Source organism: Colletotrichum karsti (genome assembly GCF_011947395.1).
Source record: "Colletotrichum karsti strain CkLH20 chromosome Unknown Scaffold22, whole genome shotgun sequence".
Taxonomy (NCBI): Eukaryota; Fungi; Ascomycota; class Sordariomycetes; order Glomerellales; family Glomerellaceae; genus Colletotrichum; species Colletotrichum karsti.
Genome location: NW_024065922.1, coordinates 64,835 through 79,246, shown reverse-complemented (window position 1 = coordinate 79,246; position 14,412 = coordinate 64,835). Strand labels below are relative to the sequence as shown.

The following is a 14,412-nucleotide window of genomic DNA, read 5'->3' as shown; positions in this document are numbered from 1 at the left end:
CGGTCTCTCACCTCCACAACTGTTTCTTAGCGGCGATCTTGCGACACACACACATACTCACCACCCGACTTCTTTCCATCTGTCAACTACCAAGTACATAATCCTCCGGTCCCGACCTTGTGCGCTTCACGTGGGCTGTCGAAGGGAGCCCAACGTCGACATTGGTCCTTCGTCCACTCCTTGCTCTGTGCGCTGCGCCCGACGCTGGTCCCAACACACTCGTTTAGCCTTTTCCGCTCCCGTCGCAAATCCCTCCTTCATATTTGCGCCGGAGCTGGAATTGCGACGCCTCCAAAATGCCGCCCTCTGCTGCCTCGTCCAAGAAGCAGAAGCAGGCGCTCACCTTGGCCCAGCTCGCCTCGTACGACGACTTCCTGACAGACGCCTTGATTGACCATGTACGAGCACATCTGGCCTCCGCCGAGCCGCGCCGCGACGCCGCTCTCTTCGCTTTCGCATTCCGAAGCTGACCCATTGCAGGCATTCTACTGGACCACGATTCCCAAGAACCGGAATTCGTACCATCCCTCCCGAGGACTGCGAGAAGAGGAGATTGCGCAGATCATCCAATCCGAGATCGTTGTCAACAAAGACCTTGAGGCTGCCGAGCGCAAACTACTAGCCACCGATGGCTTCCGCAAGTTCTTCACCGCACTCAAGACGGACAAGGCCAAAGATGACTTCAAGCGACACATGCGCCGCTATACCCAAGTCTACCTCCCTGACTGCCCGTTCGAAGTCAACTCGACCAATCGCTACACAATTGTATCCCACGAGGCTGCCGTCACCGCCCGACGCTTTATCCGGAGGAACGAGAACATCAAGTACCTCGCCGGGACCCAGGTCAACATTTCCCCCGAGGAGGAGCGGGAGATGACGGCTCGTAAGAAAGACTTCAGCATCATCATCTCCTCGAGGAACAAATGCGCCAGCTTGTTCATGGGGCCTGCCCGATTTGCGAACCATGATTGCGGGGCCAATGCGAAGCTGATGACTACTGGTACGGCTGGCATTGAGATCATTGCGACGAGGAACATTGACGCCGGGGAGGAGATCACAGTGACCTACGCCGAGAACTACTTTGGAGAGGACAATTGCGAATGCCTCTGCACGACATGTGAAAACAAATGCGTCAATGGCTGGGCCCTGGGCGAGGGCCAGGTGGTGGTCAAGAAGAGTATCGAAGAGACGCTGATGGACGGTTATTCTTTGCGTCGGCGGAGGCGAGACGACAGCACCGGTCCCTCATCTCGGACGCCATCCGTTACACCAGACATTCGACCTCGAGTCTCCAAATCTCGGCTCAGGAGCGGGAAGCCTGGCCGGGATTCTTTGGCCGTCGATTCGCCCATGTTTGATGCGTTGTCGCCAGATAAGAAACGGTCATTCGACTCACTCGTCACACCACCCATCACCCCGTCCAAGAGATGCAAGGCCTTGGCGACCCAACCTGTGCCAGTCTCCGCAGGACCCGTCAGCTCGAGAGACAGTTCGACGTCTGAGTCTGTGCGAAGCATGTCTTTGACGAGCAGCTCCAACGAAGATGGCTCGGTCACGGACATTACTGAGCCGGAGAAGGATACGCCGGAGCCGAGCAAAGCGCAGAGAAAGACGGAGCTGGTCAAGGAGGAGGATTGTGAAGAATCGACGGAGCAAATCCTAGCCAGCGCCGCGCCGTACTCGTCGCAAAGAATGACGAAGACGGCATCTGCGGCATCTATCGAGACATCCGCATCGCTCCGAGAGGCGTCTGTCGCTACTAGCACGTCGATACCCATATCGTCTCTGTGCGATCCTCCACCGCCGCCTTCCGCGCCTTCTGGGAGAGATACGTCAGTTGGTAGAGGCATGGCATTCTCGACAGGCGATACAGTCTCTTGCACAAGGCCCGTTATGAGCATTGCGGCAGCCATCTGTGACAATGTCAGTCCAAGGCGAGTGGCAATGTTGGACGCTGGTGCGCCAGCCATCTCTGGCATGAACAGTTTGAAGGTGATGCAGGTGGACAGAATCGTCTCAACAGAACAGCCGCTCGCGAGCCCCCGCCATGTCGCGCAGCAAGTACCAGCTGTCGGGGATTTGACGTCAGTTGAACAGGACGCTCTGAGCATTCGCAGCTCCGAGACGGCGCAGAGCTTGAAGGTCGAGGCGTTCGCGTCGACAGAGAATCCTGCGCCGATCATGGACAATACCAAAGTCTGTGCGGTAGTTGATGAGACGATGGAGGCTGCTGACCAACCGCCCCTGAAGAAGCGCAAGTACCAACGTCGCACTTTTATCAAAGAGACCACACCACCCGCAAAGACCCGAACGCCCGGCGATTACACTCTAACGCCGCTGTTGCTCTCTGAGCCGCAGACGGCTTGGGTTCGCTGCATGAACTGCGAGACGGCATTCGTGCAGCAGAACGCATACTACACCAAGAGTTCGTGTCCCCGATGCGAGAGACACTCGAAGCTGTACGGCTACCTCTGGCCCAAGACGGAGAAGGCCGGACCCCGCGATAAGGAGGAGCGCATCCTGGACCACCGCACCATTCACCGGTTTTTGGGACGAGACGACGAGGCGCGCATTCGCGGTCGAAAGCGACCTACCACAGAAGCTGGCGAAGATGATGTGGGGTCAGAAAGCGGTGGCAAGGCAACGCCCAAGTACAGAATTGGAAACAAGCGCCAGAGAGCCGCAGAAGAAGATTCCGGGGAAGCTGAAGACACAACCGGGTTGAGACGGAGCGGTCGGATGCGAAAGGCTAGCATCAAACTGGCATGCCAGTGACCAACCGGAGTGGTCCGGCTCCAAGCCGAAAGGCGCCTTTCACAGCTCGGGGCTCACTTCGTGGCCCCTTTGTTCCCAGAGTAGAAACAAGACGAGGAAGGATTTATAATTGGAACATGAGAGAGAAGGCGGCGGCGGTCTTCAAGTTTCATTGCGGACTGGACATTTGATTTTCGCTATGCATGCATAATCCGCAGAGATGCATTGTATATACCTTGCACACGACATCTTACGGGGCTGTATGTGTGTCCTACTGCGATCTGCAGGGCGATGGACAGACAGGCACAGGGCACATTGGTTTGGCGTTGCGTTGAGAGACAACATTCCATGCCGGCTGTCTTAGCCGGACTTGGAGTCTTTTTTAGTTAGATAAGGAGGGATCGATGGCACACACACACCTCTTCTCTCCGCCCTCGACCGCAAACGAGTGAGAGACGAGGAAAGTTGGTGAGGAGCCAGGAGCCAAGGGGAAGAGAATTGATGAGCTATTACAGACATATTTCCTACATACCATGGCCCTTCGCCCCCTCCGTGTTCGATGTTTGTTTTTTTGATCCGACCCCAACTGTCGGAACCGGACCTCTGCTCTCACCCAACTGCATTCTTCTTATCTGCGGCCTGCGGTCTGCAACTTACGGGTTTTGGTGATGGTTTCGGTCGGCGACCGAAAGCGACTGGCCAGACGCTACCACTGACATTCTGACATACGGTAGACACATAGACGACACACTGCACTCTTCATATTCACCTCACCCTCACCCGACCCCAGCTCACACACTCATCCACACTCGACGAACAACACACAATCCCCGCGCTGCATTCGAGCCACTGCATAAAAACGGTCCCGTCGCGAACGGTGCGTTGCTAGCCAACCTGCGCTAAAACCATCAAACGCTATCCCGCTAGTCTTTTTTCTTGCCCTGCTCTGCTTGTCATAAAGCTCGAGCACACACCACGGTCTACCTGACTACCGACGTGTGGCTCACCGACTTATATCTTAGGGGCCCTCTCACCACCTCTTTTTTAGGATTGTTTTCAGGGCGATCTCGAGTTCTTGCGCTTCTTCAATCACCTTCTTAATCCCCAATCGCCCGGGTCGGTCATCCACCATGTCAACGGAGACCTTTACACAGAAGAGTCTCCTCAATGCCGGCCTCTCGGGGCCTCAGAACTACTACTATTACGAGCAACAACATCATCACCTATACAGCCCGGCACCGAGGCTCTCCGCGCTGACCTCTCCACGCATCACGGCCGCGCGAGTAGAGGCTAAGCAAGTCAAGCCACCTTCGAGGCGGACATCGTCGAACATCACCCGGCAACAACGGCGAGCATCACAACAGCTTCAACCACAACCACTTCACCCACTGACAAATCTCGTCGCCGTTGTCTTCGACTTTTTCCTCCGCGGCATCTTGGATCTCACCTGGCCGGTGAGGGAGCTCTGCAGGATGGTCGTGAGGGGAGTTTTCGCCAGCCTATGTTGGGCTTACCACGCGTTGCCGCTACCACTCGCCATCGGTCTTCTCTATTTTGGTTTCCAGAGCGTCCCGGAGGCTTTCAGAGGAGTTGAGGAGCTGAGGGCCGTATACGTCAACCGCCCTGCCGGATTTTCGGTCATCGGAGATGCGTCCGGTGTCGAAGGTCTCTACGCGTTGGGGGAGCTCGCACTCGTGCGATGGGGAGATTTGGGAGTGTCGTCGGTAAGTTCCAGGCCCTCTGACATCATTTTTTGTGTTTCTTGGCTTGTAATGCGTCCCATTTTCGAATCATGAATCAAAACACCTGCAGAAGAGAACGAGAAAATGTTGAGGCTGACTCTGTGGCCCAGGCGTTCTACTGTCTCGCTTTGATGACGGCGGCGTATGCCGTGATGCTCCTCATGGAGATGCGCGACTACGTCCGCGACACCTGGGCACTCATCCGGGACGAGGCTCTCGAGGTCAAGGCGCTGCGTGCGGACGAGTCGAGCTGAGAGGTCTGAAAAGGCCAAGCTTGCTTCCCTTTTCGGTATCGTCTGTGGTTCGATATCTCGGTCGCATCCAGCGATTGTCTAATTGTCTTATTGTTACTTTGCACAATCTGGGTTGAGCTGAGGCTCTGAAGAGGGCAAAAGAGACGAGAGAGATTGCGGCCAGACTCATCTGGTCATATCGACATTCCATTCCGTGGATCTCGCACTCTCACCTCATTCTCGTCGTCTCTCACCAACGGCAAAAAGCGGGCGTCGAGCGGCGCAAAGGTCTAAAAAGTTCCGCGCGGCGCTTTGGGCAAGAGTTTCGCTCTCTTGGCGTTTTGGGGGCATTTGTTTTCTTCGGGTAATCGGATGAAGAAGAAGCGCGTCAGTTCCTTTCGGGACAGCATGGTGAAAAAAAGGACTCGGAACGAAGGAATGGAATGTAAGACTGATGAGCGACGGGACCGGCGATCCGATCCATGAGTGGATGGCGTCGGCAGGCACACTTCTGATGATAATGACACAATACTTAATGAACATTCAAGACTGTACCAACACTTCACCTCATGGGAGGAAGATTATCGACAATCAATCTGTTTTTTGAAGGCGAGCCTATTTCCCCCTTATGCCTCGTTCGACATGCCAATTGTTTGCTTCCACGTTGTTCCTTATCATTTCCCCCTGGTCTAATCCGCGAGTCCGCATGTTTGCTTACTTCGCCAACACCGTATCCGTCTCTCGAGGCCAGTAATTGGTCAACCTCGCCACCCTCAGCTCAATCCCTTGCTTATTCTGTCTCTGAATTCCCCGCAAATTCTTCGACAGCTCACCTGCAGGGTGCAGACTGCAGAAATGTTGAATGGCAGCGTAGGAATGTCTTGCTTGCGGCATCAGTGACAAAGCACGAGTGAGTGCTTGTTCCGATCACCACTCGTTCCTCTTTCTTCAAGGCAGGCCAAGATTGATATGCCCAGATTAAGCGGATTACCTATCAATTTTTCGAGACCAAAAATGACACTCCCGCTTTCCCTCGGACCCCCAACACACTTCCGCCCTACCCCAAGCGTTCGCCTTCTGTTTGGTTGGTGTCCTGCGTCAAAAGCTGACGGACTCGGGCGTGACAACCACAACCACCCACATCTTACATCCGTCAGAAACCTGCTGTTTCCGATTGTCAACCAATGATGAGGCACCCCGCCAGGGACTCGGCAGCGCCGTGGATTCGACCCCACGTGTGCGGCGGTTGGTACAGCTGAAGCGAACGGCGAGGCGGCATGTTCATTCGTGAATTTCGACCCCGTTCGGGACAGAGTTGTACTCGGCAGGCCTTTGGAACTACCTCAGCCCTTCCTTCGGACTCTTGGGGGTTGGGGGCAGGGCCGTTGGAAGTTTGCTGTATAAGGCTGTTATCATCTGACACCCCCGCACGCTCTCTGGCCTTAACCTGGCTGATGTTTGGTTTTTGTTTGCTTCCTCCGTTATTATTTTCCAACGTGAACATGGCTGACCCTGCCTGACCCCGCGATTCATGTTGGTCTTCGATTCCATGTCTTGCTCTTCTTAAGCCGCTTTCCGAAAGTCTCTTCGTCTTCGATTCTTCCATTCCTCCCCCCTTTTCCTTTCTACACTGCGTCGTCCCAGAAGCTTATTTAAGTCGTTCCTCCCTTCTTCCGTCGATTGCCGCGTGGGGAATTCTACGACGCTGGATTCAGGAACGTGGCAGGGAGGCCTGACACATAAACTTGCTGATACGACATTCCAATCTGCGACGTCGATCGATTCTCCTCCTGCAGCCGTATTGTTTTCGGTCGGGACTCTGTGAGAGAAAACGCCAAGATGCTGAGAATGTTTGCCGGCATGGATGGGTTCGGAGGCATGTTGCTGGTGGTCATTGTGCTCATGGTCCTGGCGGTCGGGGCGTCCACCTTCAACTACGTGAGTTGCCTGACACCTTGTCTTGGCTCGGTTCGATGTGTTTCATGCGAGGGTAATAGCGGTGACTGATGATCGAATTGCTGACACGCTTTGGGAGCCGCAGATCGTAACGTCGGGAAAGACCAAGGAGGTCGATGTCGATGGGGAAGATGATTCAACCTACGCATTTTACGCGTCCAAGAGGAAGAGAGCTTCAAGTCAGGTCTCACTATAGCGTTGAGAGACATTTTGCTGAGACGTTTGGTAGGCGTGAAGAGGGTTACCTTTGACCTTTGACGACGAGATCCGGAAACGGTTTGGGAGAATGCGGTTCTCTCTGTGGATGCGCACGGCTGCCGCAGTCGCCATCACAAACGCGTTTCTTCGGAGCCTAGAACTCTTTTCACATTAAGAGTTCTTGACTTTTCCTTTGACACGGATTACGCGTAACGGGTTCAAATTCGACTGTCAAGCTCGATCTCCGCCGATTACGATTCATCATCACGACACCACCTTGTGGTAGGCCGCGTGCAAGATTGGCGATACTTCGTATATATCATTCGTTCGGACTTGTTTTTGTGACGCTAGGATTGAATAAAGGGAATGCGGAAGGTCAAGCGTGGCTATTCACCGATTACCAGCTTCTTGCTGAACCTGGAAGCGGGCTACACGATAGCATGTGGACAATAAAGCATTGCAAGCTCATGTAGGAGGGAACATCTGGGTCGGCGTTGGCGGGATTTGTGTTTGTGGTTTTCTCATCAAGGCGGGTTTGACCGTATATTGATTTGGCTGTAAGATTGTCGCCATGGAATCTTTTGGGGATCAAAAAGCAACACAGTTATTAACATCTATGATTTGCGCGCCACATCGCTGTCAAGAATGTCTCATCTGGTTCCAGCAACACGATACACGCCCTGGCCAGCGAGAATTAACAAGACGACCTAGAAGCGATTGAGTTTCTATGTAAAGTACCATTTGATCAACCCAATTGAGCAATCCATCGGTGTTGTGGAGCAAAAGTGGTTGGCCTGCGTATGGGAAAGGTTTGATTTGCTTGGTAGCTCTAATATCTGTAATTTGCTCGATTGTCACGTTGAAACAGACTTAGGGGAAACATTTTCTGCACACAACATCCATGTAAGGGAATCGTACAAGATGGAACGACAGTTCTAGAGCCTCGGAACCGTCCGGCATCAGACCCGGAACATGCGGATGCATCGGAGTGGGGCTACGGAGCCGGCAGTTACCACGGAGCTCTGCTCCTGTGCGGCAGACATGGCCGAGGCCGGGGATCACCGTAGATGAGTAGAAAGAAGACTCAGCACTCAGAAAATACAGGAAGATGAGTGTAGCTAGGATGACCTGGGATGTTTTGAATGGATAAAGCCATGTTCTGTGACAAGGTCTATCTGAGATTGGCCAGGACGAAGGCCTCGAGCTGTGTGTGGATTCGCGACATCTAAACATGAACGTGGAGTGTTGGATTGAATGTCAAGCTATTTCTTATTGAGAATTTGGAAACTTCGATTGCATAGGTAGGTATGGCTTGCAAAGATAGGAGCAGACCAAATCATAACCGTCCACAGGACAGTCGACAGCCCCGCGCCATAATGAGGCAGGTATGTAGACCTAAGACCATATTAACGACGACGACGACGACGACGACGACGATAGCAACAACAGCGACGACTGCAATAATACTGGTTCAATTGCGTTCGGTTAATGGCCGGATTGGTTGACTATTTATGTATTTCCTTCAGCTTGAATTGTCAATGATTAAAAATATCATCGACATAATTCAGTGCTACGGAGTACAGCGGGATGAGAGACTGCTCTCGTTGAAATACCTCCACAACACACAGGTCTAGGCTGTGTTGCTTTCGAATCAATTGCAGCTAGGCAGAAGAATTCGGGACGCCCGACGAGTAATTCAGACATTTTGTGCTGTGAAGGTCTCTCAGCTTAAGTCTTCTCTCGGCCCTGACCTTGTGAGTGTGGCTGAGCGTAGATCATCGCCCGCCGGGCGAACTGTGCCACCTCACGACTCTGGTCACTCAGTGGCTGTGGACGATCCGTAGGCAGACAACCAAGTGACATCATACGATGAGAAAACACATTTAACATAAGAAGGAGGTCCGCGGCACATGGTGCTGGTTCTAACACCAACAGTCGGATCTCACGACGCCCAAGTCCAAGTTCTGTCCAACATTCTCACCAAACATGACGCTTACTTCCGATTTCATCAGGGGCAAACCTCTTCCGGACGCCCCTGCAGAGGATGCCCCGCCGCCGTACGAAGAACGGCCATCCCGAAGTCCGGCGCCCAGCAGCCAACCAGCAAGCCAACCGCCGAGAAGTCCCACCCCGTCAGGGTCGCAACTCGCCCGGCAGTTTCCTCCCATGTTCAATGTCTACTCGCAGAGTTTCAGTCGAACCTTTCTTCTCGGCGAACATCAGAACGAACCCTTTTACGCCATGTCAATTCACAGCGGGTTGAGCAGTTCCCCGCCGATCGTGCTGCATTCGGGGCCCGCTGACACATACCCTCCTCTTGCATCCGTCGAGTACCACAGCTTCAGCAGCAGAATGAGTGTCACACTGCCGCCAGCACCGAAAGGCAGTCCGGGCGGTGCTCCGATTCTCGATTTAGAATCGCGGTCCGACTTTCCAAGTTACAGCTACGTCTTCTCCATGGGCGTCGGCCCCAACTGCGAGAGGTTGGAGCAGTTTGAGTGGCGAGCTAGTTCAGGCGAAGCAATTGCCATCCTGGACGGCAGAAGCAGAGGCCATAAGCTCATCAGGTTATCCAAAACCATCCCGCCGAACGCACCACCTGGTGTGTTCAGAGGAGGCGACGGGAAAGAAGTCGTTGCAGCTTGGACGGACGCTCACACGAGCATGACCAAGGCAGCCAAGTTTGCATTTCTGGGCAGCGGGTTGACGGGAGAATTGGGCGAGCGGTGGGCGATCATGGCCGCCATGTCTGGCCTGGCTATTTTTGAACGCGAGAGACAGCGCAAAAGACGCAGGAATGCATAATGGCGCCGGCGCGTACGACGCCTCTTGATGTTGGGGAACGCGATTTTTGGTACTGGGTTTGGCGCTTCAGGATGCATGATTGATCGCTGGAGGGTTCACGAACTCTTCATGTTTTGTTCGACTTTCGATACCCGCACTTTTTAGATGAACATGAACTGCCAGAGGGCAGAATCAGATAAGCTCAAGCGATTGCATCATGACTCGAGTGATTTTGTGCCATTGCCGTTCGTTAGCGTTGAAGGTAGCCCGGTACCACCTTGTTGACTCCTGCAGTCTCCAAAAGGGCGCATTCAGGGGGCCGTTCTGCGTGCGTCAGGTTGAGTGAAGCTGCGACCTACTGTTCGAATCTTCATAGTCGAGTCAGAGTCAGCCCGCGTGGGACAGATACAGGTAATGGAACCACCTGGACTCAGTGCTCAACTCGGCCGAGAAAAACTTGAAGATCAAAAGCCAAGCTTCGTGCCCTGAGTTGAGATTGTCTGTCCACGATGGCATCCCGGCCTCACATCAGTGGTGAGGTTGGAAGAGTGGACTGTGCTGGAACCGCAGCGCTGAATGGTTGGACATCCAGGCGAGGATTACCATAAGATCGACGATGTTTTCTGCGCAGTGTATCCATACGTCCCAGGGGTTGACCGATCGGGCAGAACGGGTGGGAGACCCTTGCCGGACCTTTGGTGGTGGGTGGTGGAACATCGATTTGAAGTTGCAACGGGGGGCCCAGCAACTTGGCCCCGGTGGAGAAGCGAAAGACGTGCGTGATGTGCGGTGAAGCGCCGGACTGGGATGAGAGATTTGACGGGGGCCATGGAAAGGGGATAAAAAGATGGGATGGTCGATGGAGAGGTGAGCATGGGACGACGAGGTTGCCGCCGATGGACCCGGGCGGTTTGCAGACGGCACGGCGCTCCGAACAACCAAAAGTTGAAGGCTATGAGGGAAATGTCGGTGATGACGAGGGGGTTCCTCTTTGCATTGAAGCATACATTAGAGGACATATTAGCTGCCACGTACAGCTGCAATAGCCTCGGACCAACAGAACGAAGTGGGCACGGGAAGTTTATCTAGCACAGGTATTCGTACGAACACAATGGCTGAACGGCATCGATGTGGGCGGAGTGTGGCGTAGTCTAAATCAATCTCGCATCGAAAAATCCTTTTTCTTCTAGGCTGACGGATCATCGGCAGCAGAAGACATGATCAAACGCAATTTTGAGTCCCATCGCCCAGGCAGATAACGGTGCTTGTTCCCGTTCTCGGGGAACCACCGTCAGGCCCACGAGGTCCATCTTCAATGATTGTCCATCTCCCATTCTTTGGGTCGAGCGAGACTTCATGTCCGAAGCGCTCCGCTGACGGGGCCGAGAGAAGCAAAGAAGGAATACAGGGCGCGGGAAAGCCAGGAGAGGCGAGATTCGAGAAGACTGAGATCCATATTCCTTTTCACTAGTTCAAGCCTATGTAGGCGATTGGAAGATGAGATCCATTATTAAGACCAGCCGGCTAAGCCAGCCGAAGGGCCCAGAATCCGAACGACAGCCACCTGAGGCGTGCGTTGTTGGTCTTTGCCCTGCGGAAAAGATTGCTGCGGTAATGAGATCAGGAGAAACTCACGAGGAGCCTGGACGCCGACGCGCGCTTGGGTCAACTGTTGGCGGCAAAGTCCTGGACTGGACTGGACTGGACTGGGAATAACGCGCAAAGGATTGGTGGAAAGGGTGCAAACGGGCTGCGAGAAGCAGGGGCAGACAGCGGTTTTGAGCAACAGGTGCTCCCCCTTGAGGCTCCGCAGCGGCGGCCAGACACATGGAGTTCAGCCTTCTTTGGGAGATAGCGCGTAGAGCCTTAATTGAAGCCACGGAAACTGCAGGGCGAATCTGGTGATAATTAAGAAAGGGGAGGGTCAGGACTTGGCTGTTTCAGGGTGGTCGCCGGGATCTGGCGAGGAGCAGACCGGGGCGGGCGCCGATATGGCCAATCGGTACGGCCAGCGAAGCACGGAGTGGAGATTGTGACCCCCGGCCCCGGTCACCCCGGCCGGCCACCCTTGCCGTCGACTCGTCCCATGTCGAGGGGTTGTCTCATCTTTTTTGCATGTCAACTCAACTGACATCTCAACCGACAACGAACATGATGCTTTCTTCTGTCAAGGTGACCACAGTCAGGCTCACAGGCTTAGACTATCGCCGTTAGCGTGTCTTCGTGCCTTGTCCAATTACTATGTATCATACACACCCGCGTAAGCGCAGTCGGCACTCGCCTGTCGCTCTTGGCTTAGACATTTCCCCTCCTCTTCGATCCTCTTCGAGCATGTCCCTCCCTCCTGGATCCCAACTGCGTGGATGCGTGCCGTTGGCTTCATCCCCCTTTCCCACGCCCTGCAGTACCCACGCCTTCGAAGCCAAGCTTTCAGTGTTATCAGTCATTGCGTTAACGCTGCGCTCACCTCTCGCAGTGAAGCGGTTAACCACCACCCACATCCCCATGATCCTGGCTTGGATCCCGCATACGCGAGATCCCCTCCCCATGTTTATACCCACTAGCCAGGCCGAATATGATTGTCCCGCGTATAATTGAAACTTTGGCGGAGCGGCGGGAATGATCCTTTCAATCTTGACCCGATGGAGTGAACGCCCTGGACTCTGGGCGGCCCAGCTCACCATCTTGGGAGCAGGGCCACGATGCCTTCCCGTATATATCACCGCCTTGCCCGACCATCACCAGTCCTCCCCTCTCTTTCTTGGTCCATAGTGTTCAACTTCACTTGACTTGTGATTCTATCTCATTCCTTCGTTCAGATTCGTCATTCTTTTCACTTGACCAGGCAGTCATTCATTTTTCGGTCCCAGACCTACCAAACACTCATTTCCCACCTACCCAGATATTCTCACAGTCAAGCCACCGGCACTTTTTTGATCACCAACACCAAACAAACAAACCGCCAAAATGAAGTACACTGTCGCCTCCCTTCTCAGCTCCGCAGCCCTGGTGGCTGCCCACGGCTACGTCGAGAACGCTACGATCGGCGGCGAGGCCTACACCTTCTACCAGCCCTACCAGGACCCTTACTCCAGCCCTGCCCCCGACCGTGTCTCCCGTGCCATCCAGGGCAACGGCCCCGTCGAGGACCTCACCAGCATCGACATCCAGTGCGGTGGCTACACCGCCGGTGGCGTTGAGGGCTCCAAGCCCGCCAAGCTCGAGGCCAAGGCTGCCGCCGGCTCCGAGGTCACCCTGAACTGGACTCTCTGGCCCGAGTCCCACGTCGGTCCTACCATCACCTACATGGCCAAGTGCCCCGACGCCGGCTGCACCGACTACCTCCCCGGCACCGATGCCGTTTGGTTCAAGATCCAGGAGAGTGGCCGTGAGGGCACCTCCAACACCTGGGGTGCTACTCCTCTCATGAAGGCTGGCAACCCCGGTGTCACCTACACCATCCCCGAGTGCATTGAGGCCGGCCACTACCTCGTCCGCCACGAGATCATCGCCCTCCACTCTGCCTACTCCTACCCCGGTGCCCAGTTCTACCCGGGATGCCACCAGATCGAGGTCACCGGCTCCGGTAGCACCGCTCCCTCCAACCTCGTCGCCTTCCCCGGTGCCTACTCCAAGACCGACGCCGGCATCGTCTACGACGCCTACAAGGCCCAGGAGTACACCGTTCCCGGCCCTGCCCTCTTCTCCTGCTCTGGCTCCGGCTCCGGCTCCGGTTCCGGCTCTGGCTCCGCCCCTGCTTCCTCTGCCGCCCCCGTCGCTACCTCCGCCGCCGCCTCCTCTGCTCCCGCCGCTACCTCCGCTCCGGCTGCCACCTCTGCCGCCGCCGCCACCACCTCTGCTGCTGCTGCCCCCAGCGCCACCTCTGTTGGTGCCGCCGATGAGGAGGAGGACTGCCCCGTCGAGACTCCCACTGCCACTTCCGCCGCCGCTGTCACCCAGGCCGATGTCAGCCCTACCCAGGCCGCCGACGAGGAGGACGACTGCCCTGCCGAGACCACCGCCGCCCCCGTTGTCTCTGCCACCCCCACCCCCACTCAGGCTGCTGACGACGAGGAGGACTGCCCTGCCGAGTCTACTGCCGCCCCTGTCGCCTCTGCCACCCCTACCCAGGCCGCCGATGAGGAGGACGACTGCCCCGCTGAGTCCGAGGCCCCTGTTGCCTCTGCCACTCCCACCCAGGCTGCCGACGATGAGGAGGACTGCCCCGTCGAGACCCCCGTTGCCAAGCGCATGTCTTTCCACGAGCGCCGCTCTGCTTAGACGCGCCCTGGTGCGAGGTCTCGTGGTTGAGTTGACCTAGATGGCCAAGGGAGTAAGCTTCCCGTGCTGCCGGAGGACTGCACACTTGTGGTGTCCCCGACGCTGATTCGGTCTTTGACCAATCCGTTTCATGTATAAAGTCTTTGCTGTATATCGTTTTACCTCACGTATATATCTGAACGATATAGATCGTACCATTTGTCATGTTCCATTTCAAGTTCTATCCTCGTGTTTGTGATGTTGTGATAGGAATGTTGACTCTAACGCATGCTATCGGTATTTACAATCCTTTATGTAGACAGAAGCCTTCAAATGTTCTCCTAGTTCACCCGAACTGGTCTTGAGCTATTAGCGTGCAACGAACAAGGGAAGATGCAACGGACTTGCTTAAATCTCAAGTAGACGCACTAGGTGGTTGGAGGTGACATTTGTTCGTTATCATTACATATTAAGGGACATGACCG

The 14,412-nt window shown here is 55.0% G+C and overlaps 4 protein-coding genes across 4 annotated transcripts; all 4 read left to right on the top strand.

Moving 5' to 3' along the window:
• Positions 1-296: 296 nt before the first annotated feature.
• Positions 297-2,775, top strand: CkaCkLH20_07072 (histone-lysine N-methyltransferase SET9; the record flags this gene model as incomplete). The annotated part of the gene is made up of 2 exons (XM_038889789.1): positions 297-398; positions 481-2,775. 2 exons carry the CDS (start codon positions 297-299, stop codon positions 2,773-2,775), a joined length of 2,397 nt encoding a protein of 798 aa, XP_038744713.1.
• Positions 2,776-4,142: 1,367 nt separating this feature from the next.
• Positions 4,143-4,750, top strand: CkaCkLH20_07071 (uncharacterized protein; the record flags this gene model as incomplete). The annotated part of the gene is made up of 2 exons (XM_038889788.1): positions 4,143-4,478; positions 4,607-4,750. 2 exons carry the CDS (start codon positions 4,143-4,145, stop codon positions 4,748-4,750), a joined length of 480 nt encoding a protein of 159 aa, XP_038744712.1.
• A 4,119-nt stretch (positions 4,751-8,869) lies between these two features.
• Positions 8,870-9,688, top strand: CkaCkLH20_07070 (uncharacterized protein; the record flags this gene model as incomplete). Its single annotated transcript, XM_038889787.1, has 1 exon — positions 8,870-9,688. The coding sequence occupies one exon, from the start codon at positions 8,870-8,872 to the stop codon at positions 9,686-9,688; it is 819 nt and encodes a 272-aa protein (XP_038744711.1).
• A 2,946-nt stretch (positions 9,689-12,634) lies between these two features.
• On the top strand, positions 12,635-13,948 carry CkaCkLH20_07069 (uncharacterized protein; the record flags this gene model as incomplete). The annotated part of the gene is made up of 1 exon (XM_038889786.1): positions 12,635-13,948. One exon carries the CDS (start codon positions 12,635-12,637, stop codon positions 13,946-13,948), a length of 1,314 nt encoding a protein of 437 aa, XP_038744710.1.
• Between the last annotated feature and the right edge of the window lie 464 nt (positions 13,949-14,412).